Source organism: Artibeus jamaicensis, unplaced genomic scaffold (assembly GCF_021234435.1).
Source record: "Artibeus jamaicensis isolate MK-2021 breed Jamaican fruit bat unplaced genomic scaffold, CSHL_Jam_final contig_548, whole genome shotgun sequence".
In the NCBI taxonomy this organism is placed as follows: Eukaryota; Metazoa; Chordata; class Mammalia; order Chiroptera; family Phyllostomidae; genus Artibeus; species Artibeus jamaicensis.
Window position 1 is genome coordinate 847,646 of NW_026521883.1, and position 27,996 is coordinate 875,641.

Sequence of the window (27,996 nt, forward strand, 5' to 3'; positions counted from 1 at the left end):
AAATGGTTTGGGCGCCCTGTGAGCCTGGTCGGACTCCGCTGTAGTTCGACGGGCCCGGGTGCCTCCGCGCATCTGTTCCCACGCCCCTCAGGGTGAGACCTCCGCTCATGGAGGACGAAGAGACATACCTGGAGCTCTACCTGGACCAGTGCGCTGCCCAGGTGAGCCTGGAGGCTGCCGCACTGTCCCAGAGTCAGGGTCTGCGTCCCGCTCCATTCCTTGCGCGCCGAGTCCTGCTCTGTAAGGGCTTTGCCTGCTTTATCTCATAAAATTCCTAGCGATTCTAAAATGTGGACTTGATTGGCTCCATCTTTCACCAGAAAAAAATAGAAGCTTCAAGAGGTGAAATCACTTGCCTGCGGTTGCAAACCAAGCCTTGAACCTGGTCCTGGCTGAATCCAAAATGTGAACTGGAAGCACCTGTGGCTTCTTTCCATTTGTAATTCTTAAGTGTGGTTTCATTTACTCTTTAAAATCTTTAGAGTCAAGTATCGTAGATAAGAGAGGAAGGAGTCTTCAAAAGAACAAAAGCAAGAGAGCAACTTAAGGCGGGGGCGGGGGGGGGGGTGCGGCAGGGGTTGCAGTGAAGGGAGGATTTTTAAGCAGACAACAGTAGGGCCGATGTAGAGAGAGTGACGTCCCACAGCCAGTAACACAGCAGAGGAAAGCCCACACAGCAAAGGTTCTGGGAAAGATGAGTGAGTTATGGTTCTGCAAAAACGTTTAACAAAAAGCTTCTTCAGATACAAGGTCAAGGGTGCAGCACATACACCATCAGTACGTTCTCTGAGGTGCGTTCCTACAGGTAAACGCAAGGTTCCATTGCCATCCAACGTCCCCCTTCAATATCTTGTTGCCACTGCCTTAAATTCCTTGTTTTACTCTTTATTTATAAAAACTTATTTTTATTTTTTGTGAATTTATTGAGGTGACATTGGTTAATAACGTTGTATGGGTTTCAGGTGCACCATTGTACAACACATCTGTGTGTTGTATTTTGCGTTCACCACTCCAAGTCACGTCTCCTTCCACCGCCATTTTAAATTCCTTGTTGAAGTTTAGTTTCCTCGGGTGAGAGTTTTGCCCCTGCTAAAATGCCCGGATGGGGAAAAGGAGGGGAGACACTGACTGTTGCAGATGTGGGGCTTTGGTGTGAACTGGCTGGTGAGATCTTTTCCCGCCAGACAGTAGAGATGGAGGAAGCAATGGAGAGGAGTAAGGGCCAGTGTCCCGGGTCCCCACCTCACTTTTCCTGGAGCCAATCTGTGGGGTGGGGGGTGAGGGCTAATTACACAATTTAAAATGAAATAAGTTTAAAAATCATATTTCACTGAGGATGACTACATGCTTCTGAGTGTGTTTTCTTTGATCACTTAGTCACCCCTGCCATCTGCTGGGCTTGCAGTACCAGAGCAACTGGGCAGGATCTGGCCAGACACTGTTATCTTAGCTGAGGTGGCTGTGTCACCCGCAAGATGCAAAGAGACGAAGAGGCATTTGTCACTATTCAGTTGTCAGCAGTGAGAGCTAAGGGTTAGGTTATCCTGCAAGCAATGCTCAAAATCTAGAACCTGGGCCTGCAACTTGGGCAAAGCAGGTGGTAATATATGCATCAAGGTAATCAATTTTCCCATAAAAACTCCATGAATTTTACATTAGCTGTTTCCCTCAGTTACACGCCTCATTCCCTCAGTTGATACTAATGGAAATTGAGCCACCTTTCCTGGACTGAAAATACAATATATTGATTTGAACTATCCTTGCCATTTAAATTTCAATCGCTTTTTCCTATTATAAATTTGCAAAACTAGAACCTTTTATCTATCCTTTGCCTAGAAGGGATAACAGTGATTCCCCCAGTGCAGTCTTGATTAGCACACAAGCTGTGTCCTAAAACTTCCTTCACTTATTGTTCTTCTATTTAAAGTATGAGTGTAAAACTCTAAAAAAAATCTTTAAATCAACTAAAGTTTAAAATTAATTTAAGGAGCGGAGTAATTCTGTTCTGTCCAAACTATACATAATTTAGAGCATGGTTGCTTTTATTACAAAATTGGATACAGAGTGGCAACTTACTTCAGATCTAACTAAAGTAGGACAAGCAGTTTATGAAAAATGCTTTTTCTGGATGTTAAGCACTTTTCTGCTTCTACTAAGTGTGCTGTGACACCGTCACAGGACACTTTGTGGAGAAGGACAGAGCATGAATATCAGCTGTATGGTACTGCCTCTCCCGAACATGTTGCCGGCTGGCCATGGTACTATCCCAGTGGTGTGACACACTGTTCTGTCTGTTGTGTTTTATCTGTCTGTTTTGGGAACGGCTTAGGATGACCTCGCCCCGCCTGGGTTGCCCCTGCTGAGCCCCCTTGCACCTTATGATGTCTACATATCTAATTCATCCAATCCAGAGGCTGTGTTTAATTCACATCTCGAACAAGTCAAAGAAACATCGGGTGGTTTCTCGGCTGTGGATCTTAGCTTTCTACCGGATGAACTTACCCAAGAAAATAAAGACCAGACTGTCATTAGAAGCAAGCATGAAATTGACGAAAATTGTAAAGCTCAAAGTCAGCAAAGGAGGCTGCCATTATCTAGCAAACAGAAAACTGGCTTGGGCTTAAACAGAAGCGGTTCAGCAAATTCCCACTCACTTCTGCCCCCTGGCGACGCTGACTCAGTCCAGCCCTCTCCGGAGAAACCAAACTCCTTGCCTCTGGCGTCCATAACTCCTATGACACCGATGACCCCGGTTTCAGAATGCTCTGAAATTGTGCCTCAACTACAGTAAGTTGTCCGTTGGGGGCTTTGAGACGCGTGATGCTTCTGGGTACACGTTTTATGTTCCTGAATGTGATGACAACTAATTTCAGGATAATAGTGTAGGGAAGAGAATTTCGGATTTTATTATTCTTTGTTTTATCACTTCTTACTAGACTGTGGTTTTGGACAGTTTGGTTTTCTATAAAATCAAGCACTCATTCAGGAGTATATACATTTTCAAAAGATTATATTTATACTAAGGCTCCAGTCGCTGACAATTGTGGTTGGGGTTGGTTAAACACAAAGAATAGAACGATGTAAAACTGAATTCAGTTTGCAAATTGATTTGGAATTGTACTTGTGATTCTAAGGCATAGTTTTTAAAAAAGTATTTAGGATTTAATTTTAGTCAACTAGTCATGTCATTTTGGGAAAAGCTATTTTATGTTATCACTTTACTTTGGAAGTTTTACATTTTATTAGGGACCATGTCATGGTGTATTTCAAATTTAGAATAATTCTCCCTCCACAAAGTCACTAATACATAACCTATGAAATGAGGAAGTTAGTTTTAATTCTTTTTATATCTGATCAAATTTTTTAATTGACTTATTTCTTTAGGAATATAGTTTCTACTGCAAACCTGGCCTGTAAATTGGATTTGAAGAAAATAGCTTTACAGGCAAAAAATGCAGAATATAACCCAAAGGTAAGCCTTCTCAGTATTCCTTCCAACAATTAGCTTCCATTTAGACTTACTTTCCTTCACATGATCAAGATACTGATTTATTCCTTTGTTTTTATTTTTTCAAAGGAACAAATTTATGAGCAAACAGCTTTTGGCAACTGAAAAGTTTAGTGGTCTCATTCTCTGTTTTAAAGTTCTAAAAAAAATCTTCTTCTCTATCCTGAATAAAGCAGTAATTGAGCAGTTCCTAAATGTTAAGATCTTTCTCTTTTCTTTTTTTTTTTTTTAAGATTTTATTTATTTATCTTTAGAGGGGAAGGGAAGGAGAGAGGGAGAGGAATATTAATGTATGGTTGCCTCTCTTGTGTCCCCTGCTGGGAACTGGCCTGCAACCCAGGCATGTGCCCTGACTGGGAATTGAACTGCGATCCTCTGGTTCACAAGCCCGCACTCAATCCACTGAGCTATACCAGCCAGGGCAAGATCTTTCTCTTTTCATTCAAAAACTTTTTTCAGCTTGACCATTTTCAGCCTCACTATAAGGTGCTAACTTTCTTAAAATGCTATCACTTTAAGACATGACATTTCTTAATGCTGGAAATAATATTTCCTAAATGCTGTCCACCTAGCCATCACTTCTATATTTTTTCCAGTTACAATTTCTCTTCTTTGTGAAAGCTAAACTGTTTAAAATGGAAAGTTCAAGCTTCTACTTACTAATGTAAGATTCAAAGAGTTTTTTCCCCCTCAAAGTTTATTTTTTTAAGACATTATTTATTTATTTTTAGAGAGAGGGGAAGGGGAAAAGAGAAAGAGAAGAAGAGAAACATCAGTCAGTGCCTCTCACGTGCCTCCAACAAGGGACTTGGCCTGCATCCCAGGCATGTGCTCTGACTGGGAATTGAATTTACGACCTGTTTTTTTGGTTCGCAGGCTGGCATTTAATCCCCTGAGCAACACCATCCAGAGCTCCCCTAAAAGTTTAACAAAATCTATTCTTTCTTGTATCTTGCTAAGGCAAGCCATCCCATTTTCAATGGCCTATTTACCCAGGAAATGGATTTGTTAATTCGATCAACACTTAATGATTTGGCAGACTCTGTACTTAGCACAAAGTTGAGTAAGAGCTGGTCCCTACTGGGGAAAAGTCTACTACCTTGGGTGGTAGACGATTTATGGAGTTTGAAAAAGACCATGTTAGGAGGAACCCGGAAGACCTTGCCAGCATCAGTTCTTTCTAAATTGTTTTTACTGTGGTGGTGTCACTGCTGACATCTGAATCCAAATGTTACCTAAGTGCAATATAGGTTTTCTTTTTGTATTTCATATATCTGGCTATGATGAGGATGGAAACATGATGAGATTCTTATAGCTGCCGCAATAATTGCCCACACTATTGAGCAATCAGCTTTTTAAGCATATTTTATTCTGTACCATCCTCAGCTCTCCCCTCATTTTATTTCAGGATATAGGACCTGTCCAACCTTGGACTGGACAGCCAAAGAAATTATCTTGGCACTTAACCTGCCATATTTTCTTACATTCTTATAAGAAAATGAATACTGGGCAAGAGTGCCATTTTTTAGTAAACACCTGGAAATTATTAATAGGGCTTGATTAGCTCTGTGTGGTTCTGACTCTGGGTTCTCTCACTGTCTGCTAACACTTCAAACTTGCCAGCCCCACCTTGGTCCTGTAGAGTAGCTCTGACCAACAGGACTCAGAATCATGCAGAATTCCCAGGCTAGTTCCCTTCCCAACTTAATGGGGAGAGTGGGAGAGAGAGAGAAGGGCGTGTCAATGTAGGACAAGTAGGAAGAGCAGGTCATTAAGTGACACGTCAGTATGGCAGGCCAGTGGCTCTCAGCATCACCACCACCCAGAGGGCTTGTCTGTGCTGCTGGTCTGTGGCCCACACTTTAAGATCTACTACAGCAGGCAAGAACTTGACAAGTGAACTTTTTGTCATTCATTTTCAACATCCCTAAATATATTTTTTTTCTCTCCCCCCCCCTCTTTTTATGTTTTGGCTGCTTTTTAGTACATTCTAGAGTCTGGAAAGTCTGTAACATTCCTTTTATTTTCTCCAAAGATTCTTTGAAAGAAAAAGGGAGTATTTCCAAGTAAAAGGCAGAGTCCGATTAGTAGTGGTTTCCAATCTCACCTGTAACGCTGCCTGTGGAAGTTAAGTAACCACATAGCCCTGTGCACTAAATGGGGATAACGATGGACTCACCTGGATCCTGTTGTGAGGATAAATGAGAGAAAACTGGTAAAGCTCTTAGAACAGGGCCTGAAATATACCAGGCACTCAAATGTTAGCTTTCCTGTTGTTATTCTTACCTGCTTTTTTCTAAGTACAGTTCAGAATTGTGACCTTTTTTTTTGTTATTTAATCTTAATGTGGGCAGAAGAGACCCAGAAATTGTTTAGTTTTCCCATCCAATCTCAATTTATTCAAGACGGTTTTCATGTCCAGCTCAGCTTTTCAACTAAAATCATGCTAACTCTAGCAGAGGCTAATTGTTTTTTGGGCTTCTGTGTGTAGAGGTTTGCTGCTGTCATAATGAGGATCCGAGAGCCCAGGACAACAGCCCTCATATTCAGCTCGGGGAAAATGGTCTGCACAGGAGCCAAAAGGTATGAGGAGCAACCGCCTGCCCCTACCAGAGGGAGAATCCAGGATGCAAAGCCAGGAAGGTCACATTAATGTTCTAAAACACACAGAGAAGCAAAATACTTGGTTGAAGAGTTTAGTTCATGAAATACCAAGTTTTGGGTTAAAAACATTGAGCCTCATAATACTGACTTATAACATACTTTCCAGTCCCTTCTGTTAAACTGAGGGGGCTTCACTAAGCTGTTTGTTAGAACTTGTTCTTAAGGTGCATTAAAAAGGAAATAAGCAACCGCAGTGATAAAGCCCATGACACCCCAGGGACGTAGTTCCTCTGTATTTCCCACATTGCTGATAAATAAATGGATGGAACTTTTTCAAGGAGGGAAATTAAACATGTCTTGACCATTAGCTTGAGCATTAGCCCAGGAGGCAATTCCTTAAAAGGCTTGTCTCCTGGACCTCACTCAGAGGAAGCCCCAGGCAGCTGTGCTGATGCAGACAGAGCCTTTCACCGCCTCAGGGAGCTGCTCTTCCTCTTGAGGACCAGAGATGAGTGGTAGCAAAGTGTCCTCCTGAGAGGCCGTGCCAGTGTCCCCTCATTCTAGAGGTGCATTGAGTGTTCATTTCCTCCAATGAGCATGGGCGTTCACATGTTTCCTATTTTCCAAATCGATCGGCAAAAGCTATGTTACTTTAACTACACTTCTTTGATTTACTAGTGAGGCTAATTTTCCATAACCATATAAACTGCCTATTGTGTCTTTTGACGAACATTCTATGAAGATATTCATCTTTTGCCCAATAGTCTGTGAAGACATTTAAGTATTTTCACCATTTTATACTGTAACTATTTTCCCAGAATAAAGTTTATAGTGTTTTATAAAGTGGATTCTTTTAAAAACATGATTTAAATATTTTTGTGTATACTCAGTCTATCCAATTTTTTCTTTATATTTTCAATGTTTGGCTTCATGCTTAGGAAGGCATTCCCCATGCACAACATGATATAAATATTGACCTTCATATATTTTTCTGGCCCTTTCCAGGTCCTACTTTGTGCTGAGGAAGAAAAGTTGATGTTTTGATTCCTCTAGAGTTTTCTCTAGATGATGATGTTCTGTGTCTGTTCTGTCCAGTGTGGTAGCCCCTAGTCACTTGTGCCTATTGAGCACTTGAAAGGCAGTTAATAAAATAGAAAAACTGAATTTTTTAAAATTATATTTTATTGATTATGCTGTTACAGTTGTGCCGATTGTCCCCCATTACTCCCCTCCATCCAGCACTGCCCCCCCCACTCCCTCAGCCAATCCCCCCACCCTTGTTCATGTCCACAGGTCATGTGTATAAGTTCTTTGGCTACTCCCCTTTCCATACTGTACTTTACATCCCCATGGCTATTCTGTAACTACCAATTTGTACTTCTTGATCCTCTCACCCATTCTCCCACAGTCCCCCAAATCTCTTTAACTTGAACCTTTGACATTTTAATTATGATGTTTCTTGGGTGGGTCTCTTTGAGTCCATCTTGTTTGAGACTCTCTGTGCTTCCTGCACTTGAATGTCTATTTCCTTCACCAAATTAAGGAAGTTTTCTTTCATTATTTTTTCAAATAGATTTCCAATTTCTTCCTCTTTCTCTTCTCCTTCTGGCATCCCCATGAGGTGAATATTGGATTGCTTAAAGTTGTCCCACAGGTTGCTTACACTATCCTTATTTTTTGGGATTCTCTTTTCTTCTTGTTGTTCTAATTGGTTGTTTTTGCTTCCTTATGTTTCAAATCATTGATTTGATTCTCAGATTCATCCGCTATACTGTTGTTTCCTCATAAATTGTTCTTTATTTCAATTAGTCTATCCTTGTTTCTGACTGGATTTTTTTATGCTGTTAAGGTCCTCACTAAGTTCCTTGAGCATCCCTTTAACCAGCGTTTTTAACTCTGCATCTAATAGAGTGTTTATCTCTATTTTGTTTAGGTCTTTTCCTGGAGTTTTGATCTGTTATTTCATCTGGGCCATGTTTCTTTGTCTCCTCATTTTGGCAACCTCCCTGTGTTTGTTTCTGTGTATTAGGTAGAGTTGCTTTGACTCTGTGTCTTGGTAGTGTGGCCTAATGTAGTAGATGTCCTGTAGGGTCCAGTGGCACAGCCTCCCCTATAACCCAAGCTAGGTACCCAGGGTGCATCCTATATGTGGGCTGAGCATACCCTCTTCTTGTAGTTGAGCCTTGGTTGCTGTTGGCAGATCAATGGGAAGGATTTACCCAGGCCAGTCAGCTGTAAGGATCAGCTATGACCACTGACCACCACTCTCAGCTCTCTGTGGAGTACCAGCTGTGTAGGGTGGTGGTGCTCTGACATGGTCTGTGGCTGTCCACTGGGTGCACTGTCCCTGGGGTTTCCCAAGAGGTGCAGGACAAGATCAGTCCCTACCCGTGTTTTGCCCTGGGATGCCCCGCTGGAGTTATAAATTAATCTGAGATGGCCGCTTCTTGTGCTGGGTTTGGAGATTCCCAAGCAAATCCAAACTGCGAATCTAGGCTGCTAGTTCTGGGCCTGGGGTGCACGGAGCCTACTGCTTGTTTGAGAGGACTTGGGAAGTTGTGACGCATGAGCCAAGACCAGGCACTCACATGGAAGAGCAGCTTGGGCGGCCCAGTCATTGGGTGGGGCGGAGTCTCTAAGTATCTCCAAGATGGGGTCAAACAGTGTTAGCCGGGTCGATGGAACCTTAGAGGCATCAGTCTGCTGGCTCATTCTGGGTGGATGTGGTGTCTTGAATTCCATAGTTGTCAGACTTCCATTCAACTCAATTTTTGTCAGTTCTGAAAGATGGTCGCCCTATATTTTATTGTAATTTTGTTGTGGTTGTGTGAAGAGGTGAGCTATGTCTGCTTATGCTGCCATCTTGACTGGAAGTGGAACTGAATTTTTAATTTAATTTTAATCAATTTAAATTTAAATAGCCACATGTAGCCAGTGCTTACCATACTGGGCAGAGCAGGTGTAGAATTTTATTTCACTGAGACAGTGCCTCAGTACATATTTTGAAGATCTATTCCTACTTCATCCTTCCCACCCCCACCTGTTTTTACAGGTTAAGAGTTTTACATGTGTTTGAGTTAGTTTCTAGGCTTTTTCTTCTGTTGCTCCATGTATTTTTTGACCTAGAAATCCCCCATTGTTAAGTCATTATTGGAAAACTCTGCAAGATATCTGCAAAGATGTTCATTTCAACATTGTTTAAAACAGGGGAGAAACAAACTAAACATGTAGTTATTTGATTGGGTCATAAGACAAATTGTATTTAGCCATTAAATGCACATAGGTATATTGAGTTGGAAGTATGGTCACATCAGCTGAAGTCTGGGGATGGAAGAGCAGGCAACTAAATTGTAGGTTTATTATCCAACTTGCATTTTAAAGTATGCTCATATTACACACACATTTAGGAGTATCTCTTCCTACCTGAATTTATTGGGTTCCTAACATCTGATAGTGAAAGCTTGGATAGTGAGTTCAGATAAAGAAATACTGTTACCCAGATCTTCTGGTTCTCGAGTTTTGGATAGAGAGTTGTGAACATTTGGTAAGTATAAGAGATATCAGAATTATCTCCACAAATTTACCAAACTTATCCTCTTTAGTTATAATAACCAGAGTTTGCACAGTGAGAGATGCCTGTGTTTGTGCAGGAAAAGTGCAGAAGGGTCAAGTTTATCAGTGTTTTTCACCGCTGGTTGTGACAGTTCAAGGTTCTTAATCTATTTTATAGTGTTTGTACAATAGCATGTATGTAGTTTTTTGAGCAAAAATTTCTATGTGATATTCACAACTAATATCCCAAGAAACTACAGGGCTATGCAAACTCTTGAAATTTGACCTTAGAAGCACATGGGAAATGTAATGGGTCAATTAGGTGAAATGTAGTTTTTCGAAATGGGAACATTTTGTTTCACTGCTAACTTGGAGACATGGCCTTGGTAGGGACATTTCAGGAGTTAGAGATGAGTGAGGAGAATCAGCATAAAGTGTGAAGGATCCAGATAGAAAAGAGAATTGAACACTTCCTTTGGTCCAGCTAACATGTCCAATCTAGCTTCCCTTTTAGGTGCTTCTGATTTTCAGCTGAAAGATGGGGCCGATCTATAACAGAGGGTAGTGTTAATCAGGGGTGTCCATCCTGTGGCCTGAGGGCCACAGACAGCCCAGAATGGCTGTGAATGCAGCCCAACACAAAATCATAAATTTACTTAAAACGTTGTGAGATTTTTGTGATTACGTGTCACGATGTATTTAGTGTGTGGCCCAAGACAACTCTTCTTCTTCCAGTGTGGCCCACAGATGCCAAATAGTTGGACGCCCCTGGACATGCTGCACCCTCCAGGTGTCACCCCTGTTTGGCAGGCCCTGCTGCTCACTGTTTTGTTGGGACAGGGACCATTGAAAAGTGCCCAGTGAAAACTACAACCTCAGGTCTCAGGAGTAGGGCAAACACTCAGGACTGAGCCACCAAGTTGAATGAATTTCTTTCTCATATTGGATATGACTGGGTGACAATTGTGTGAGAAAGTCTGAGCAAAATTGGGCAGATTTTGAGGTATTTTCATCTTTGTCTTAATATCTAATTGGCCCCAGAAAGACCCGAGTCCCCACATCATGTCTGTGCCATTCCATTGGCACATATCTTCCTCATGCTGATTTTCTTTACATACAAAGTGTCCTCATTGTTGTTGCTGTTGTTTCCATCTAAATGACACACACTTTTAGAGCAGATGGATGGCTCCAAAACCTTAGCCTCAGCATCAGTATCCCTGAAGGGCTCGTTAAATCACGGGATGCTGGGCCCCACCCCCAGAGTGTCTGCCTGTCTGAGACGGGGCCCAGGACTCTGCATGTCTAACAAGTCCGCAGGTGGCGGTGCTGCCGCTGGTCTGAGGACATGCTTTGGGAACCAGAGGAATCATTAACTTATCTAAAAGCACCTGAAATGAGTAAAAGAAAATAATATCTTACAAGTGACAAATGACAAATTTAGACAAAAACCTGTTTATGATTCAGTTCAACTGTAAGTTACACCATGCCTTTCACTAGGTGCAAGGGGCAAGAGTCGAAGATGTAGGTCCTCGTCCTGCAAGTCTACAGGTTCATAGTACACTCGTGCACTGAGAGACAAACATGGTACAAATGGCAGAAATGCAGCCAGAGGGGTGTGTGAAAACAGCCTGTGTCATATGGTGGATGTGATGATTAGTCATCTTTAAACACATTTATTTGCCCCTCTCCAGTGAAGAGCAGTCTCGACTTGCAGCAAGAAAATACGCCCGGGTGGTGCAGAAGCTTGGGTTCCCCGCCAGATTCCTCGATTTTAAAATTCAGAACATGGTTGGAAGCTGCGATGTGAGATTTCCCATCAGGCTGGAAGGTTTGGTGCTAACCCATCAGCAGTTCAGTAGGTATGATTGTTCTGTAACTTAAGTTTGTGTTCACCAGCACATGTTAAAGTTGTGTTATAGGCTGCTTTTACAATGTATCTTTTAGAGGAAGTATAATATTTTTGGTAAAGGCACAATACGTGAAAGGGCTAAGATGCTATAACTCCTCGGTTACCACATAGGTCCAACCTTTTGGAATAATAGTTCTTAAATTAAGTAGTGATCATCTGGACGGCTCATTAAAACCCATTCCTTGGGGACAGCTGTCATTGAACAACATTTAAAACAACAACAACAATAAAGTGCATTCCTGCCTGGGCTGTAGCAGCAGAGATTTTGCTTGACTCCACAGTTCCAATGAGCTCACGGGGGCGGGGCGATGCCCCTGCTGCTGGGTGGTGACCCACACAATGAGACCCACTGACTTGTAGATTTCTAAAACAGTCCATCTGACTTGGGGCTGGTGGCAACAGAAGGAAGACCAGAGGTGTGAGATGGGGTAGACAAATCAGAAGGGACTGGCAGCTGGTGGGGAGAGAAAGGGTTGAAGGGAAGGTGAGTCCCATCTAGTTTTCCTCCCGTTGGGTTGTTCAAGGGTGTCCCTTGTGCGTGTGCAGCCGCAGTCCAGCAGCTTCTTCACTCGTATCCCCAGGGGAGTATCTCCAGCCTCACTGACTGCTTTAAATGTAACTTTCCTTTTTTTTTTTAATATATTGATTACGTCATTACAGTTGTCCCATTCCCCGCCTTTTATTCCCCTCCACCCTGCACACCCCCTCCCCTGCCATTCCCCCCTTTAGTTTATGTCCATGTGTCTGTCCTTCTCTGCTACGTGACAGAGTTGAAAACTTGTGAATGAGTCAGTCAATTATCCATAACATGTTGTAATAAAAAAGATTAGGAATTATTATCTTCTGCCAACTGGTATAGTTTTTTTTTCATTTTTAATATATTTTATTGATTATGACATTACAGTTGTCCCATTTCCCCTGCCTTCATCCCCCTCCACCCTGCACACCCCTCCCCCACCATTCCCCCCCTTTAGTTTATGTCCACGTCACAAGTTCTTTAGATTCTATATTTCCCATACTATTCTTGCCCTCTCCCCTGTCTATTTTCTACCTACTATCTATGCTACTTATTCTCTGTACCTTCCCCCCGCTACTCCCCTGTTGCTAACCCTCCATGTGATCTCTATTTCTGTGGTTCTGTCCCTGTTCTAGTTGTTCCCTTAGTTTGTTTTTATTTTAGGTGTGGTTGTTAGTAATTGTGAGTTTGCTGTCATTTTAGTACACATGTTTTTTATCTTCTTTTTCTTAGATAAGTCTCTTTAACATTTCATAAAATAAGGTCTTGGTGATGATGAACTCCTTTAAATTGACCTTATCTGAGAAGCATTTTATCTGTCCTTCCATTCTAAATGAAAGCTTTGCTGGATAGAGCAATCTTGGATGTAGGTCCTTCTCTTTCATGACTTTGAATACTTCTTTCCAGCCCCTTCCCCTCCTCCCATTCCCCTGTTGCTAACCCTCCATGTGATCTCCATTTCTATGGTTCCGCTCCTGATCTAGCTGTCCTCCTAGTTTGCTTTTGTTTTAGGTACAGTTGTTAATAACTGTGAGCTTGCTGTCCTTTCACTGTTCATCTTTTTTATCTTCTTTTTCTTAGGTAAGTCCCTTTAATATTTCATATAATAAGGGCTTGGTGATGATGAACTCCTTGAATTTGACCTTATCTGAGAAGCACTTTATCTGTCCTTCCATTCTAAATGAAAGCTTTGCTGGATAGATCAATCTTAGATGTACGTCTTTGGTTTTCATGACTTGGAATACTTCTTTCCAGCCCCTTCTTGCCTGTAAGGTGTCTTTTGAGAAATCAGCTGACAGTCTGATGGGAACTCCTTTGTAGGTGACTGTCCCCTTATCTCTTGCTGCTTCTAGGATTCTCTCCTTCATTTTAATCTTGGCTAATGTAATGATGATGTGTCTTGGGGCCCCAGTGATAGGAATTAAAGTCTAAAACCATCAATTGGAAAAACTTTCAGGGTTGAGGTGCTGGGAGAAGCTCCCAGGCTCACAAAGAGTTTGTTGGAGAGACCCACAGGGTCCTGGAGAGGGCACAGGCCAACACACCCAGGAGCCAGCACCAGGGGGGCCCTCATTTGCTTGTGGGAAGCAGCAGAGGCGACTGAAATCTGAGAGAGAGCAGAAAAAAAATGCCATTCCCCTCTCTGACCCCACCCCCACATACAGCAGCACAACCCAGCGACCTAGGTTGCCCAGCCCTGGTGAACATCTAAGGCTCCACTCCTCATACCTAACAGGCATGAACAGACCCAAACACTATGGCTCAAGAACAGCTCAAAGCCCCAGAGCCAATACTTCTAAGTGACCAAGAGATAGCCACCCTATCAGAGGCACAGTTCAAAACACTAGTGATCAGGATGCTCACAGAACTGGTTGATTTTAGTCACAAATTAGAGGAACAAATGAAGGCTAAACTAAGTGAAAGGAAAGGAAATGCACAGGAAAGCAACAGTGATGGAAAGGAAACTGGGACTCAAATCAAGGGAGTGGACCAGAAGGAGGAAAAAAATGACCAAACGGAAAAATATGAAGAAACAAGAATTCAAAAAAAGGAAGAGAGGCTTAAGAACCTCCAGGACATCTTTAAACGCTCCAACATCTGAATTATAGAGGTACCAGAAGGGGAAGAGGAACAGCCACGAGTGGAAACTTATTTGAACAAATAATAAAGGAGCATTTCCCCAATCTGGCAAAGGAAATAGACTTCCAGGAAATCCAGGAAGCTCAAAGAGTCCTAAATGTAACTTTTCATCTTAGCAGCAAATGCTGCTGCTGCTGCTGCTCCTGCTCCTGCTCCTTCTCCTTCCACCTTCCCCCACCTGCCCCTCCCTCCTTCAGCTACTTTGGTGCTTCTTCCATCCATCTGAGAGAACAGTGATGGAGGTTGACAATCAACACCAGAACTCACCACCCCTTGGGATATACTCTTGGGCCAGGGTACTTGAACTGGCTTAGAATCCCACATGCTCTGGATCTGGCTTCAACTTAAGTCCTTTCACTCCGTCACTTTTCCTTCTCTTGGCCTTTGAGCACTCATTTTGTTTACTGGAGGATGGGGATCATAAAGCCGTGTGTTCTCTAACATTTACTAACTTTCTATTGAGACATCTGAAGTTAAAAATTGCATTGTTTTCCCCTAACATTTAAAGAATTTCAGTTCATTTTGAGATTTAGCTTTTACAATATTCTTCAGGCATTGTTTATTTTCCCCTTGACTATATTTTCTTTTTTCCTCTGCATCAAATTTTTTCAACGTATACTTGTTGAGTATCCATGGCGGTATTCACTGAGTTCCCTGGGAGGCTTCCCAAGCAAGACAAATTGCCTCTTTAGGTATCATTTTCTTTCTTCAACTTTGTGATAATTTGTAGGTTTATACTAAAATCTTCATTTCTAAGAGTTTTTTTTTAACATACAAGCCATCTTCTCTTCCAGATTCACAAACACGGGCCTCCCGCGTGTCTCTCTGAACCAACTTTCTGCACATGGGAAAGATCTCTGCCTGAGTTCTAACTTCACTTGGCACTCTCCTTTCTGGCTAGTTAGGGCTCTAAAATGATGCGTGCAGTTCCTCCTGAGTTTCATTACAACCAACGCTGCAGATCAGATTTAAATCTAGAGTGGGAGCCCCCTTGTCACCACTGCTACCTTCTGGAAGATAACAGAGCAAGAAGAAAATTCACCAGATGCACTGCTTTTTGCCACTTGGAGGGGGCCTGTCACTGTTCTGTCTTCCTTCTGAGCCATTTTCATGATCTCATCCATTTTTAAAAATTTTAACTTGACAAAGAAGCTTGCCTTGCATTCCCACAGCTCTCTCTTCCTAGTCTCATTCTGGCCTCTCCTGAGTACTCTCCATCAAGACTCCTTCCTCACGTCACAGATGACAACTCTGGCGTGTGTGTTCATGACATCGTGGCGCACACCAGCTCTAATGATCAGATCAAGTTTGCCTTAAGTCACAGCCTCAAGTTTATCGGATTTCCCAGGTTCCACAAATGTGTATTGATCAGCATTTGATAACACTGGAATCTTCTCCATCAATCTCCCTATGCTGTAATTGTTCTCCATTCTCCCTGAGCATTTTTTCTTCCTTCTCTTTAATTTTAAAGTCAAAGATATCCTGATAATAAATGTTTCTTAAGTGAGTGAAATCTAGGTGACTATTATGTAGAAGATGCTACGCTGACAGTGACAATCAATACAGCATGGTCCCTTGTCCTCATGAAGTTCACTGTCTGACAGGGAAGACACACAAACCAAAGACAATAATGAAGGAGGGTAACAATGAAGGATGAACTCCCTCCCAGCTTGGCATGCTTTTGGTACCATCAAACAGGATAATGATATTGGGGAGGCGTGGAGCTCAAGGAAGACTTCTGAAGGGGAGTGACATTTAAGCTGAGACTTGAACAATAAGTCGAACCTGGCTTGGCCAAGAGATTGGCAGGTGTGTGTTATGCTCAGTCCTCAGGAAGTGTTCTCCATCCCTAACCATAACCTCTTTTTCTTTGTTCTACCTCAACCTTCTTTTGAAATGAAGGCAGAGAATAAATAAAGTGAACTAAGTGTTTAATCGGGAGATTATCTGGCTGGCACCTTAAAACCACGGTTCTGAAAGCCAAATGCAGTTCACCATCACTTACATACTTTCCTGTTCTCTTTTCCCTCTTAAAGTGCTAGGGTTCAGCTGGAAAATCAAACGGAAACATCCCTTCCATTCCCCCAGCCTCACTTTCTTGGCTCAAACCTTGTAGTTCTCATGGGGTTTGCCAAGGCTGCCTCTTGTTTCGTTGTCTCCCCGGAGTGAGGAGTGGTTAGTGGGGAGAAGTCTTGACAGGCATTCTGCAGTCAGGTAGGGTGATGTCTACCTGACCAGGACCTGACTAGGTCTTACCTGACTAGGGTGATGTCTAGGACCACCCACAGCAACCTCCATATACCTCAGAATGGTAGCCACTGTGATGTCTCTTTCTGGTGTCAATCAGAGGCTTCACATAAAGACCCTCTATTGTTTGGGTCTTTACAGAACGGAATGGAGTTTTTCATGTCATCTGGGCTTACTCCTTAAGTGCAGTGATTCGTGTGTGTGCTAGTGTTCCAATTCTCAACTATCTTCTTTCTCCACTATCTGTTCTCCACTAGCCACTGTTTGGAGAGTAGCTATACTTTGTCAGCCTCCGCTTCCTGACTTCTTTTCTGTGGCCTCCCCAAGCTTTTCCAGTTCCCTCTCCTCTTCTTTCTGCCCGAGTGTGGACTAGCAGTCCGCAGCCCTACCATCCTCCGCGCTGTGGAACAGCCAGCTCACTATGTCGTGGTAAATATGAGGGAGTTACTATCTACAGGAACAAAGCCTGAATTTTTAAAACTTGGGGTAGTTTAATTTTCTTTCTTTTTCAGTACCTGTCCAAAGACAAATACCAGTGGCTCTCTTTGCTAAAGTTTCTAGGCTCTATCTACTAAAAATAATAACTTTATCAGCTTATAAATGCATGCACAGTATGCTCATTATTGGGGGGACTTGGAAAATTCAGAAAATGTGTCTATGAATTTTTACCGACAGACTTTTTTTGAAAAATGGAACCAACAAGATCTGATGCCTTAAGTGACCTTAATTTCTAATAGCTTAGGATGACTTGCACTTGAAAAAAAAGCCATGACCCCAAATTGTACAAGAAATTACCTGGGACACTGAAGACAACTTTTATCAAGATGGCCAAAAGGTTTCTGACAAAAGAAGCTTTTTAAATCTGCTTTAATATGCAGCTTTAATATTTACTGGGTCTTAGATATCACAGGAAAATAGTTGGGTAGTGCTGTTTTTAACCTTTTCCTTTTATATCTTAACAGTTATGAACCTGAACTATTCCCTGGCCTTATTTATAGAATGGTAAAACCACGAATTGTGCTGCTTATCTTTGTATCTGGAAAAGTTGTATTGACAGGTAAGTTCTAAAGCTATTTTCTGACTTTCACAAAATTCAACAGCGATGTGTGTGCTTGGCTTTTTCTTTTAAATAGCCATTATAGAATGCACACCTGGAAAAGATGACAAAATAGAAAGAAATATAACTTCACCCATCAGTCCCAATACCCAAAACAATGTAACTTCTTCACGTGTTTTGTCATTTTGACATGTACATTCATCTTTACATCCTGCCTTCTCATGAACCGTTGTAACATATGGAACTCAACCCCTTCTCACACACTCTTTACGAAGGCTCTTATTGGCTAAACAGTGTTCTCCCAGGAAGGTCAGCAAACTTCCTTCTGTAAAGGCCAAATACTAAACATCACAGGCTGGCGGGCCAGCGGGTCACTGTCATCACACCTGAACCATCTGCCGTGGTGGTGCCAAAACTGGCTAAAGGCGTCAAAAAGGAGAGGGCTCTGAAATGTGAATCTAACATAATTCACACGATTTACATGTGTCGTGTAATATTCTTCTTTTTAAAAAAGCTTCCCCCAGGCATTTGAAATAAAAAGCTCATCCTCAGTTTGCAGGCTACACCAAAGCGGGCGGCAGACCAGACCGAGCCGGCAGCTCCCCTCCCTGCCCTCTGCTCTGGTGTGTTGTTGCATCAGACTTACTCTCCCACCGTCAGGCGTTTAAACGTTCCTTCTTTGTCTGCTGCTTGTAAATGGCACAGGCACTGGCTATTTTATGTGGAGAGAATTATTTTATTATTTTGGATGCTCAGAAATAAGAATTTGTCTAAGGATGTGACCATTTTTAAGGTTCTCTACACGAATCACCAAATTGTATTTGAAGAGACAGACAACACAGTTCTCAGATGTCATGCGTTCCTACTAGCGATGTACCTAAGTGTCTTCTAAAAACCCTCAGCAGCATTCAAAACCAAAACCAACACTTTTTTTACAGGAAAAGTTTTTTGTAAATAAGAAAACTTTTTTTACAAGTGGAAACAATCTCACTGCTTTAACCTTACTGGTAATCAGAAATAGAAATTGATTACTTTCACTATATCCAACAAAGATCATTTTATCTTTTATAAATAACTTATGCTATTTGTCTACTTAGTTTTTATTAGTCCCCCCCCCACCAAGGATTTGTATGAATTTACCATAACATTAAAGATAATTACTCTGTTATAATTGTGACTTTTTCCAGTCGAGTTATTTTTACATAAAGAAGAGTTCTTAAAATTCTTGAAGTAAATAGTTGAGACTCCTTTTTCCATACCATTCTACTGAAGTTTGCTATTTCTGTCTGACTTTTTACACATTTTACTCTTCTCTGCCAAAATGAATGTCAAGTTTATATGGCAGGAGCCAAACTGATCTGCATGCTGCAGCCCCAAATAGCTAGCTGGCCGTCTGAACGCTGCATGTTCCTCCCTCCTTATCAATGTGCGATGTCTCCTTTTGTACATGGGTCTGTTCTCCGGTTCTGCCTTTGCTCCAGAATTATACTATGATGATCCTATGGAAACACCTGTGTGGTCTTTTGTGCACCTTCTTCCTTCCTCCTTGTCAGCTGAGGTGTGGTAAATGCTCTCTTAGTGGCGTGGGGGCCGAGACGACGGACTGTGCAGGCCACCGTCCGCTCTGAATCCAGGCATTACCATTTGTTGGCAGTAGGACCTTGAGTGAGTTTAAGTTCTCCACCTTGATTCCCACATATGTAAAGTGAAGGTGGCCATAAAAGCTGCCTGCTAAGTGTCATGAGGAGACAGAAACAGCGCCTGGCCCAGGTAAGCATAGTGTAAACATTAGCTATTATTTTCTCTGTGAAAGCCCACTCTCCTTGCTGTTGGCCCTAGCGTTGAAGAAGACCAGGATTTGTCTGTGAGGCCTTGCCCTGATGATAGGAATATGAAGTCTAAAGAGGCTTTAGTACCATGCTTCATGTTTACTTGTTTCCCTCCAGCAGAGAGGACTGAGAAGCTGGGTCTTTATTTCTGAGGGTCACTCTCAGTCAGCCAGATGTCAGTGGTTCTTGGTCAGAGAGTAGCATGAAAAGGGCAAGACTGACTTGATTGGTGAGTAGTCCAGAGAGAGACCAGAATATCCCTGTCCATCATTACTGGTAATCTCCCACTAATATTCTGTGAAACACATGCCTGTAAGAGTTTAATGCTATTTTTCTCAATTTGTAAGATTTTCACGTGTGTGTATATATATATATATATATGTGAATATATGTATATATATGATATTACTGAGAAAATAAAACATGTAGCTATGACCTGGTATAAAAATAGTTAGGAATTTCAAGTAGTATTGAAAATTGATATTTCATAAACTTTTGAGTGCCTGCCAGGTACACATACTGTTTTAGCTGCTGAGGCTATAAAAGTACACTGCCCATCTGGCAGGAATCCAGCCCTGCCGTAGGAGACGGGCATAAACAAATTTCGTGGTACTGGCTCTTACAGAACCAAACGATGAGCCATGTGTACCTGGGCCAGCCATCCCAGTGTCCCTAACCCCAAAGTACTGCACGTTCTTCCAGAGCAATGAAAATGGCTTCGATTTTGTAAAATAAGGTTCACAAAGGACTTCTTACAAACCTCCCGTCACTTCACCCTTTCTAACAACCCTTTGGGAAAGGTATTGTCCTTATTTTACAGGTAAGGAAACTGAAACTCAGAAGGTAAACAATGTGCCTATGATTTCATAGCTAGTTAGTGGTGGAGATGGCTTTTGAGCGCTTATCATTTGATCTCAAAGCCAGTTTTTTCTCCAGTGAACTTCCAGCCACAGAATTTCCACCTCAGTCACCAAGCTTAGGAATGATGTTTATCCCGCAAAGTGGTGGTCATTATAACCTGAAGGAAAGGACTGGTAAGTTTTGCTTAAAAGGCAAGGGTCATCTAGTTGGATTCTGGTGGTACAAATTGAGATGTTTAATTATTGATTGATTATTTAAAGGAGTATGGGATCAGTTTAGCATCGCTTAAAATTTTTTTGCGACTTATATGTTTTTTCAATTAACATTGACAAACAGTATTATATTAGTTTCAGGTGTACAATGTAGTCATTAGACATTTATATACCTTACAGTGATCGCTCCTATAATTCTAGTACCCATCTGGCACCACACATAGTTATTACAGGATTATTGACTCTATTTCCTAGCTGTACTTCACATCCTCATGACTGTTTTATAACTGGCAATTTGCACTTCTTAATTACTTTCACCTTTTTCACTTATCCCTTGTCACCCTCCCATCCGGCATCCATTCGTTTGCTTCTGTGTCTATGAGTTTGTTTCTGTTCTGTTAGTTTGTTTTTTAGATTCCATATAAAGTGAAATCATGTGGTATTTGTCTTTCTCTGATTTATTTTACTTAGCATAATACCCCCTAGGTCTATCCATGTTGTCTCAAATGGCAAGCTTTCCTTCTTTTTGTGGCTGAGTAATATTCCATTGTGTATATGCACAACAGCTTCTTTATCCACTTATCTATTAATGAGCACTGAGGCTGCTTCCATATCTTGGCTATTGTGAATGATGCTTCAGAGAATATAGGGGTGCATATATCTTTTTGAATTAGTGTTTTAGATTTCTTCTGATAAATACCCAGAAGTGGAATTGCTGGGTCACATGGTAGTTCTAGTTTCAACTTTCTGAGGAATCTCCAGACTGCTTTCCACAGTGGCTTCACCAGTTTACAATGCCACCAACAGTGCATGGGGGTTCCCTTTACTCTGCATCCTTGCCAACATGTTTGTTGATTTATTGATGGTAGCTATTATGACAAGTGTATAGTAATATCTCATTATGGTTTTTATTTACATTCCGCTAATGACTAGTAATGCTGAACATGTTTTCATGTGTCTGTTGGCCATCTGCATGTCCTCTCTGTAGAAATGTCTATTTATGTCCCCTGTCCATTTTTAATAGGATTGTTTGTTGTTGTTTTTAATGTTGAGCTGAATAAGTTCTTTATATAGTTTGGCTGTTTACCCCTTATTGCATATATTATTTGCAAATATCTCTCCCATTCAGTAGTTTGCCTTTTTGTTTTTGTTTTATTTTGGGTTTTTTTATGCCTGTTATTGTTTATTTGTACCTTTTAGAAACTCGCTTTCGACTGGACTCAGCAGTTGAAGCTCTCAGACAGGACAGCCTACATCTCTTGGTGGTCTGTTCCTGGCATTTTTCTTTGGCCTCCTTCATTCTCTTAGCCAAAAGTTTAACATATTCTGCAGACTCTTCCTTATTTTCCTTAGTATGTTGTTTGCTCAGAGCAATAGGATGATGTTTGTGTTGCAGGACACATGGAGTGAAAAGACACTGAATCTTGGGTGCTTTGGTCCTAGGTTTCTTACCTTCTTTGTTAGGGGCTTTCTCACAACATATTAGCAGATGTTGTCTTCTTTAGAGAGGCTGAAAAGTTTGCCAATTCTGCTAGGATTTTTGGGCCCCAGGCAATAGGGCACAGAAGTATCAGTGGGACCAGGAATATCTTCCCCCCACCCCACCTTTTTTTTTACTATAACCAAGTGGAGAACACTGAGATTGACACCCACACTGCAACCCTGAACAGATTTGCACTTTCTTTCTCCAAACCTCCTTGGGCCATAACAGGAATGCCCCTTACTGAGCAGCAAACAGACATGCTTGATAGGGAAACCTTGTTTGGCATTCCCACGCCTGATTCGAACCACATAATCCTTCCATTCTTCATGCAGAGTGTCAGCAGCAACTTCCATGGCCATACGCTGCTTGTCAAAGGTACGAAGTTTGCATTCATCATTCACTTCGATGAGTTTCTGGCAGCCAGTGGCTGGAAAAGAGGTGTTCAGCTCCATCCTGAAGCAGCTGGTCACCTACAAGGCACCATGTAAAGGAGGATTGCCATTTTTTTCGTTGGTGGTTTGTGGAGCCAAATTTTGTGGTTTCAAGTCTTGCATTTAAGTATTTAATCCATTTTGGGTTTATTCTTGTGTACAGCGTAAGAAAGTGGTCTGTATTCATTTTTTTATAGGTGTCTGTCCAGTCTTCCCAACACCATTAATTGAAGAGATTGTCTTTACCCCATATATATTCTTGCCTCCTTTGTCATAGATTAATTGACCAGATAGGTACAGGTTTATTTCTTGTTTCTCTATTCTGTTCCATTGATCTATGTGTTTGTTTTTATGCCAGTGTCATGCTGTTTTGATTACTATAGCTTTGTGGTATAGTTTGATATCAAGCAGCATGAGACCTCCAACACTAATCTTTCTCAAGATTGCTGTGGCTATTCAGGGTCTTTTGTGGTTCCATATAAATTGTAGAATTATTTGTTCTAGTTCAGTGAAAAAATGGCACTGATATTTTGATAGGGATTGTATTGAACCTGTAGATTGCTTTGGGTTCCCTTTGGGTTCTCCCCTATCTATTTTCTACCTACCATCTATGCTACCTTCTCCCCCTTCTCCTACTCCCCTGTCGCTAACCCTCCATGTGATCTTCATGTCTATGGTTCTGCTCCTGATCTAGCTGTCCTCTTAGTTTGCTTTTGTTTTAGGTATAGTTGTTAATAACTGAGCTTGCTGTCCTTTCACTGTTCATCTTTTTAATCTTCTTTTTCTTAGGTAAGTCCCTTTAACATTTCATATAATAAGGGCTTAGTGATGATGAACTTCTTGAATTTGATCTTATCTGAGAAGCACTTTATCTGCCTTTCCATTCTAAATGAAAGCTTTGCTGGATAGATCAATTTTGGATGTAGGTCTTTGGATTTCATGACTTGGAATATTTCTTTCCAGCCCCTTCTTGCCTGTAAGGTCTCTTTTGAGAAATCTGCTGACAGTCTGATGGGAACTCCTTTGTAGGTGACTGTCCCCTTATCTCTTGCTGCTTCTAGGATTCTCTCCTTCATTTTAATCTTGGCTAATGTAATTATAATGTGCCTTGGGATGTTCCTTCTTGGGTCCAACTTCTTTGGGACTCTCTGAGCTTCCTGGGTTTCCTGGAAGTCTATTTCCTTTGCCAGATTGGAGAAGTTCTCCTTTATTATTTGTTCAAATAAGTTTTCCACTCGTGGCTGTTCCTCTTCCCCTTCTGGTACCCCTATAATTTGGATGTTGGAACATTTAAAGATGTCCTTGAGGTTCCTAAGCCTCTCCTCATTTTTTTGAACTCTTGTTCCTTCATCCTTTTCTGTTTGGTCAATTTTTTCCTCCTTCTGGTCCACTCCATTGATTTGAGTCCCCGTTTCCTTTCCATCACTATTGGTTTCCTGTGCATTACCATTCATTTCAATTAGTTTAGCCTTCATATGTTCCTCTAATTTGTGACTAAAATCAACCAGTTCTGTGAGCATCCTGATCACCAGTGTTTTGAACTGTGCATCTGAAAGTTTGGCTATTTCTTCATTGCTTAGATTTATCAGCTCTGGGGCTCTGAGTTGTTCTTAAGCCATATTTTGATCTGTTCATGCCTGTTAGGTATGAGGAGCGGAGCCTTAGTTGTTCACCAGGGTGGGGCCACCCAGGTGGCTGGGTTGTGCTGCTGTATGTGGGGGCGTGGTCAGAGAGGGACAATGGCAGTTCCCTCTGCTGCTTCCCGCCTCTGGGGCCTGTGCGGTCTGACTCACTGCTCACTCCTTCACCAGTTTATCTGCATGCAAATGTGTGACCGAGATCAGCCCTCAGTGTGTCCACTGCCTTGCGCCCTCAGTGGGTCCGCCTGCTTCTCCATGCCTGGGATCTGCCCACGGCTGCTTGCGCACCTGGGTCCCATGCCCAGGTTGGTCCAGTGGGTCTTTCCTGCCCGACCCTGCTCTGCTGCTGGCTTTGCCCCTCTTACCGGTTTGGCTGAAGGTTTCGTTGTTGTCAGACTTCCGTGTATTTCAATTTTCTGTGGTTTGGCTGCATTTTTGTTGCTAAAACTTTGTTGTTTTTAAACTTTGTTGTTCGAGAAGGTACAGTGCTTCCACCTATGCCTCCATCTTGGCGGAAGTCTCTCCCTTAAAGTTTTGATGCCAGTAATTTCAGTGGAGATATTTGACTAGATTGACCAAATCTGCTCATTTTAATACCCAGTTACAAATCCTGGCAATGTTTATTTGACAACTTTTGGTGTAAAAGAAAAAACACTAGATACATGAGGTCTTCTCCCATAGCTACTACTCATTATTCAAGGAAACTTCAACATTTGGGCCCCAGTATTCCCACACATGGAGTGAAAAAATGGTACTAGATAATCTCCTTAAAGCCCTTTGTGTCTAAAGGTTTCCTATGATATACAGTAATGATTACTCTCAATGCCTGGTCCCTCTTGGATGATGGGTGTTTTTGCTCCCCAGGGGATACCAGAATGTTATAGTCTTTGGACTTGAATGCAGTGCTCTTCACTCTAACTTTTTCTTTTAAGCATTATGATAAAACTGAAGTGCATAATTATCCAAAATTCTGGACCTAGACACTCTGTTCCTCAAGGAAATGTCAAAAAGAACTTAGTTTTGGTATTTTTAGAGTGTGGGGTGGGGAATGGAAGTGTATTTCCTATATATATGTCACTGTCTCCTAACAAGTCTATTCCATTCAAATGTATTCAGAAGCCAAAAAAGTCCATCAAACCAGAGGCAGAGTTTTATATACTGGTGTTTCATTTCTTCCCCAATTCACCCTTTGATTTCTACAAAATCATTAGTTTCTAAGGGAAATCTTAGTTTCCCTCTAGAAACTAAGATTTGATCTGAAACATATGGGGTTTCTTCTATTCCAAATATACAGAGTTTCTACTATACCAATAACTGCTCATCCCTATCCCAGATCTTTGAGGGTGGAGTAGTAAATGCTTTGGCTTTTACTAAAAATTAACTTTTCCCCCTTATCTCTCACATATAATTTAAACTCATAAAGACTTATCTTTGATTCTTTAAAAACATTGAAAAATGTATTGAAGAATTCACATAACATAAAATTAGCCAACAAGTGAACAATTCAGCGGCATTTAGTGCATTCACAATATTGTACAGCCACCACCTCTGTCTAGTTCCAAAACATTGCCATTACTCTAAAGTAAAATCCCATGTCATTAAGAAGTTTCTTCCCATTCCTACCTCCCACTAGCCCCTGGTAACCACCAATCTGCATGGTCTCTGGACTGAGCTATTCTGGTTACTTCATACAAATGGAATCATACAGTTTGTGACCTTTTGTGTCTGGTTGCTTTCAGTTAGTTTGTAGGTTGATCTGCATTGCAGCATGTATCAGTACTTAATTCTTTTTTACGGCTGAATAATGTTCCATTGTGTATATACACCACTCAGGTTGTTTCCCTTCTTGGCTGTTTTGAATAGTGCTGCAGTCAACAGAAGTCTACGGGTATTATCTGAGTGCCTGGTTTTAATTTGGAAGAGAGATATACCTAGGAGTGGAACTGCCAGTTCATGTGCTAATTCTTATTTAACCTTTTCTGAAAAACCACAAAATGGTTTTCTATAGTGGCTGAACCATTTTTACATTCCCATCTCAATGTCTGAGGATCCAAAATTCTCTCTAGCCTTACCAATGTTTGCCATTTTCCATTTTTTAAATTACAGCTCATCTTTGGTTCTACATCCTGATTTCTACCCATGCCTCCAATCTGGTGATCCTCCTTTTGGTAATTCCCTGTGACTAGTCCTGTAATTAAGGCAGATAACCACTTCCCAGGTTATTTCTGCTCTTTTACTGAGCCTCCTCCCTCTCCAACTTGGTAGCCCTCAAAGAAGCCTTTAGCAACTTAAGCTATTTTTCATTCCTCTTCAAAGTTTTTATATTCCTTTCATTAATCTCCTTGCCTCCTTCCCACAATAATATAAGATAATAATTTTAGCAGACAGCTCCATATACATAAGTAATACCAGGCTGTAACCCTTACTTAGCACATTGTGTCTGCATAGCTTTGAAGGTGGGAGTAGTTAGTGGTCGCTGTTGGTGGTGGGAGATGAGTGGGGACTGACTGGTATCAGTCAGTATCATCTCTCAAGGGTGGGGACCATCTCTAATTCATGTTTTTATCCCTTTAACTCCTACAGCAGTTTGTTATAAAGATCTCTTGAAATTGAAGACTCTTAAGGGTGACAGTAGTATTGGGTTGGTAAAAAAAAGTCCATTTAGTTTTTCTATAAAAGATACATTTTTAATTTCCACCAATAACTTTATTGACTTGGATATTTTGAGCATGTCAGCTACCTCCCACTATTTGCTTCCAGTAGGTAGAGGACAGGCGTGCTGCTAAACATCTTCCAATGCATAAGACAGCCCCACAGCAAAGGATTATTTGGCTAAAGTGTCAGTAGTACCAAGAAACTTTGCAAACCACTTATGACACATTCAGTCAGTCACAGCACCTTCTTCATACACTGCCCAAATCTTTTTTTTTTTGCCTTTCAGTTGCATTTTTACCTTTCTTGAAATAATAAAGCATAATATAACAAAAATGCTGCCTACTTTCTTCCTATTCAATATTAACATGGCTGTACAAAAATTCACCAATTTTGATTTTTTTAAACATGCATGCTGATGTGACAGGAGTCACAAAGCAATCTAACAGAATTTTTTCCAATGAAGTTGAAGACAACTAAGCATTACTAGAGCCATCGTATGGAAAAAACTAAACAAACTTTCTGGCTAACCCAGTACAATATTTCCCTCTAATAATCCCTTCCCATACACTGACATTTAAAACTTTAGCTCCAGTTTGTCTGTTAGTCAACATCAGGGAAACAAAATTTTAACTAGGGATGAGTGGACCAAAGGATGAAAGACCATTTAGCGGGCAGCTAAATGCCTACGGGTGCTGCTGAAAGGTCAGGTTCTGGGGTGACATTCATGGCACACTTAGAAATAACGTTCCACATTTCCTATTGAGCCCTGTGTGGCTAAAGATGATCTGATGCCCCCACATAGTGGAAGTACTAGAAAACTCTGCTGAGGGAGTGTGTGTGTGTGTGTGTGTGTGTGTAAATGTGGATGTCGTCACCAGATTCTTTTGCCTTTACCAGGAATAAATGCCACTCCTCAGATACACCTCAAGACATGTCACAGTATTAAAAGTAATCGGAGATGACAATGACATTTTACTTAAGATATCATTTTTATTTTCAGAGAGAGGGGAAGGGAGGGGAAAAAAGGGGAGAGAAGTATCAATTGGTTGACTTTTATGAAACGTGCAATCCAGGCATGTGCCCTTACTGGGAATTGAACCAGCAACCTTGAGCATTGTGGGATGATGACCAACCGAGCCACACTAGGCAGGGCAACAATGAAATTTTAGGCTTAAGAAAAATTTGGAAATGTTCTTATATTAAAGATTATAAAACTTGGGTTTTCTTTACAGGTGCCAAAGAACGTTCTGAGATCTATGAAGCATTTGAAAACATCTATCCTATTCTAAAGGGTTTTAAAAAAGCCTGAGTATATCATTCATCTCACAGTATATTGGTTTATGTGCATAAAC

General features: G+C 41.4%; 2 protein-coding genes and 1 pseudogene across 2 annotated transcripts in view; 1 reads left to right on the forward strand and 2 right to left on the reverse strand.

Moving 5' to 3' along the window:
- Positions 1 to 27,996, reverse strand: part of FBXO34 (F-box protein 34) — a 170,748-nt gene that overhangs the window by 18,218 nt on the left and 124,534 nt on the right. The gene's annotated exons all lie outside the window — the stretch shown is intronic.
- Positions 108 to 27,953, forward strand: TBPL2 (TATA-box binding protein like 2). Its single transcript, XM_053670161.1, has 7 exons — positions 108 to 161; positions 2,330 to 2,787; positions 3,385 to 3,472; positions 6,000 to 6,091; positions 11,356 to 11,523; positions 17,439 to 17,533; positions 27,877 to 27,953. The coding sequence occupies exons 1-7, from the start codon at positions 108 to 110 to the stop codon at positions 27,951 to 27,953; spliced, it is 1,032 nt and encodes a 343-aa protein (XP_053526136.1).
- Positions 21,619 to 22,370, reverse strand: LOC119056950 (40S ribosomal protein S6-like; annotated as a pseudogene).

Coding starts and splice junctions, on each gene's coding strand:
- TBPL2 (XM_053670161.1), top strand. CDS start 108: ATGGAGGACGAAGAGACATACCTGGAGCTCTACCTGGACCAGTGCGCT. Junction 162..2,329: donor TGGACCAGTGCGCTGCCCAG/GTGAGCCTGGAG, acceptor GGAACGGCTTAG/GATGACCTCGCCCCGCCTGG. Junction 2,788..3,384: donor GAAATTGTGCCTCAACTACA/GTAAGTTGTCCG, acceptor TTATTTCTTTAG/GAATATAGTTTCTACTGCAA.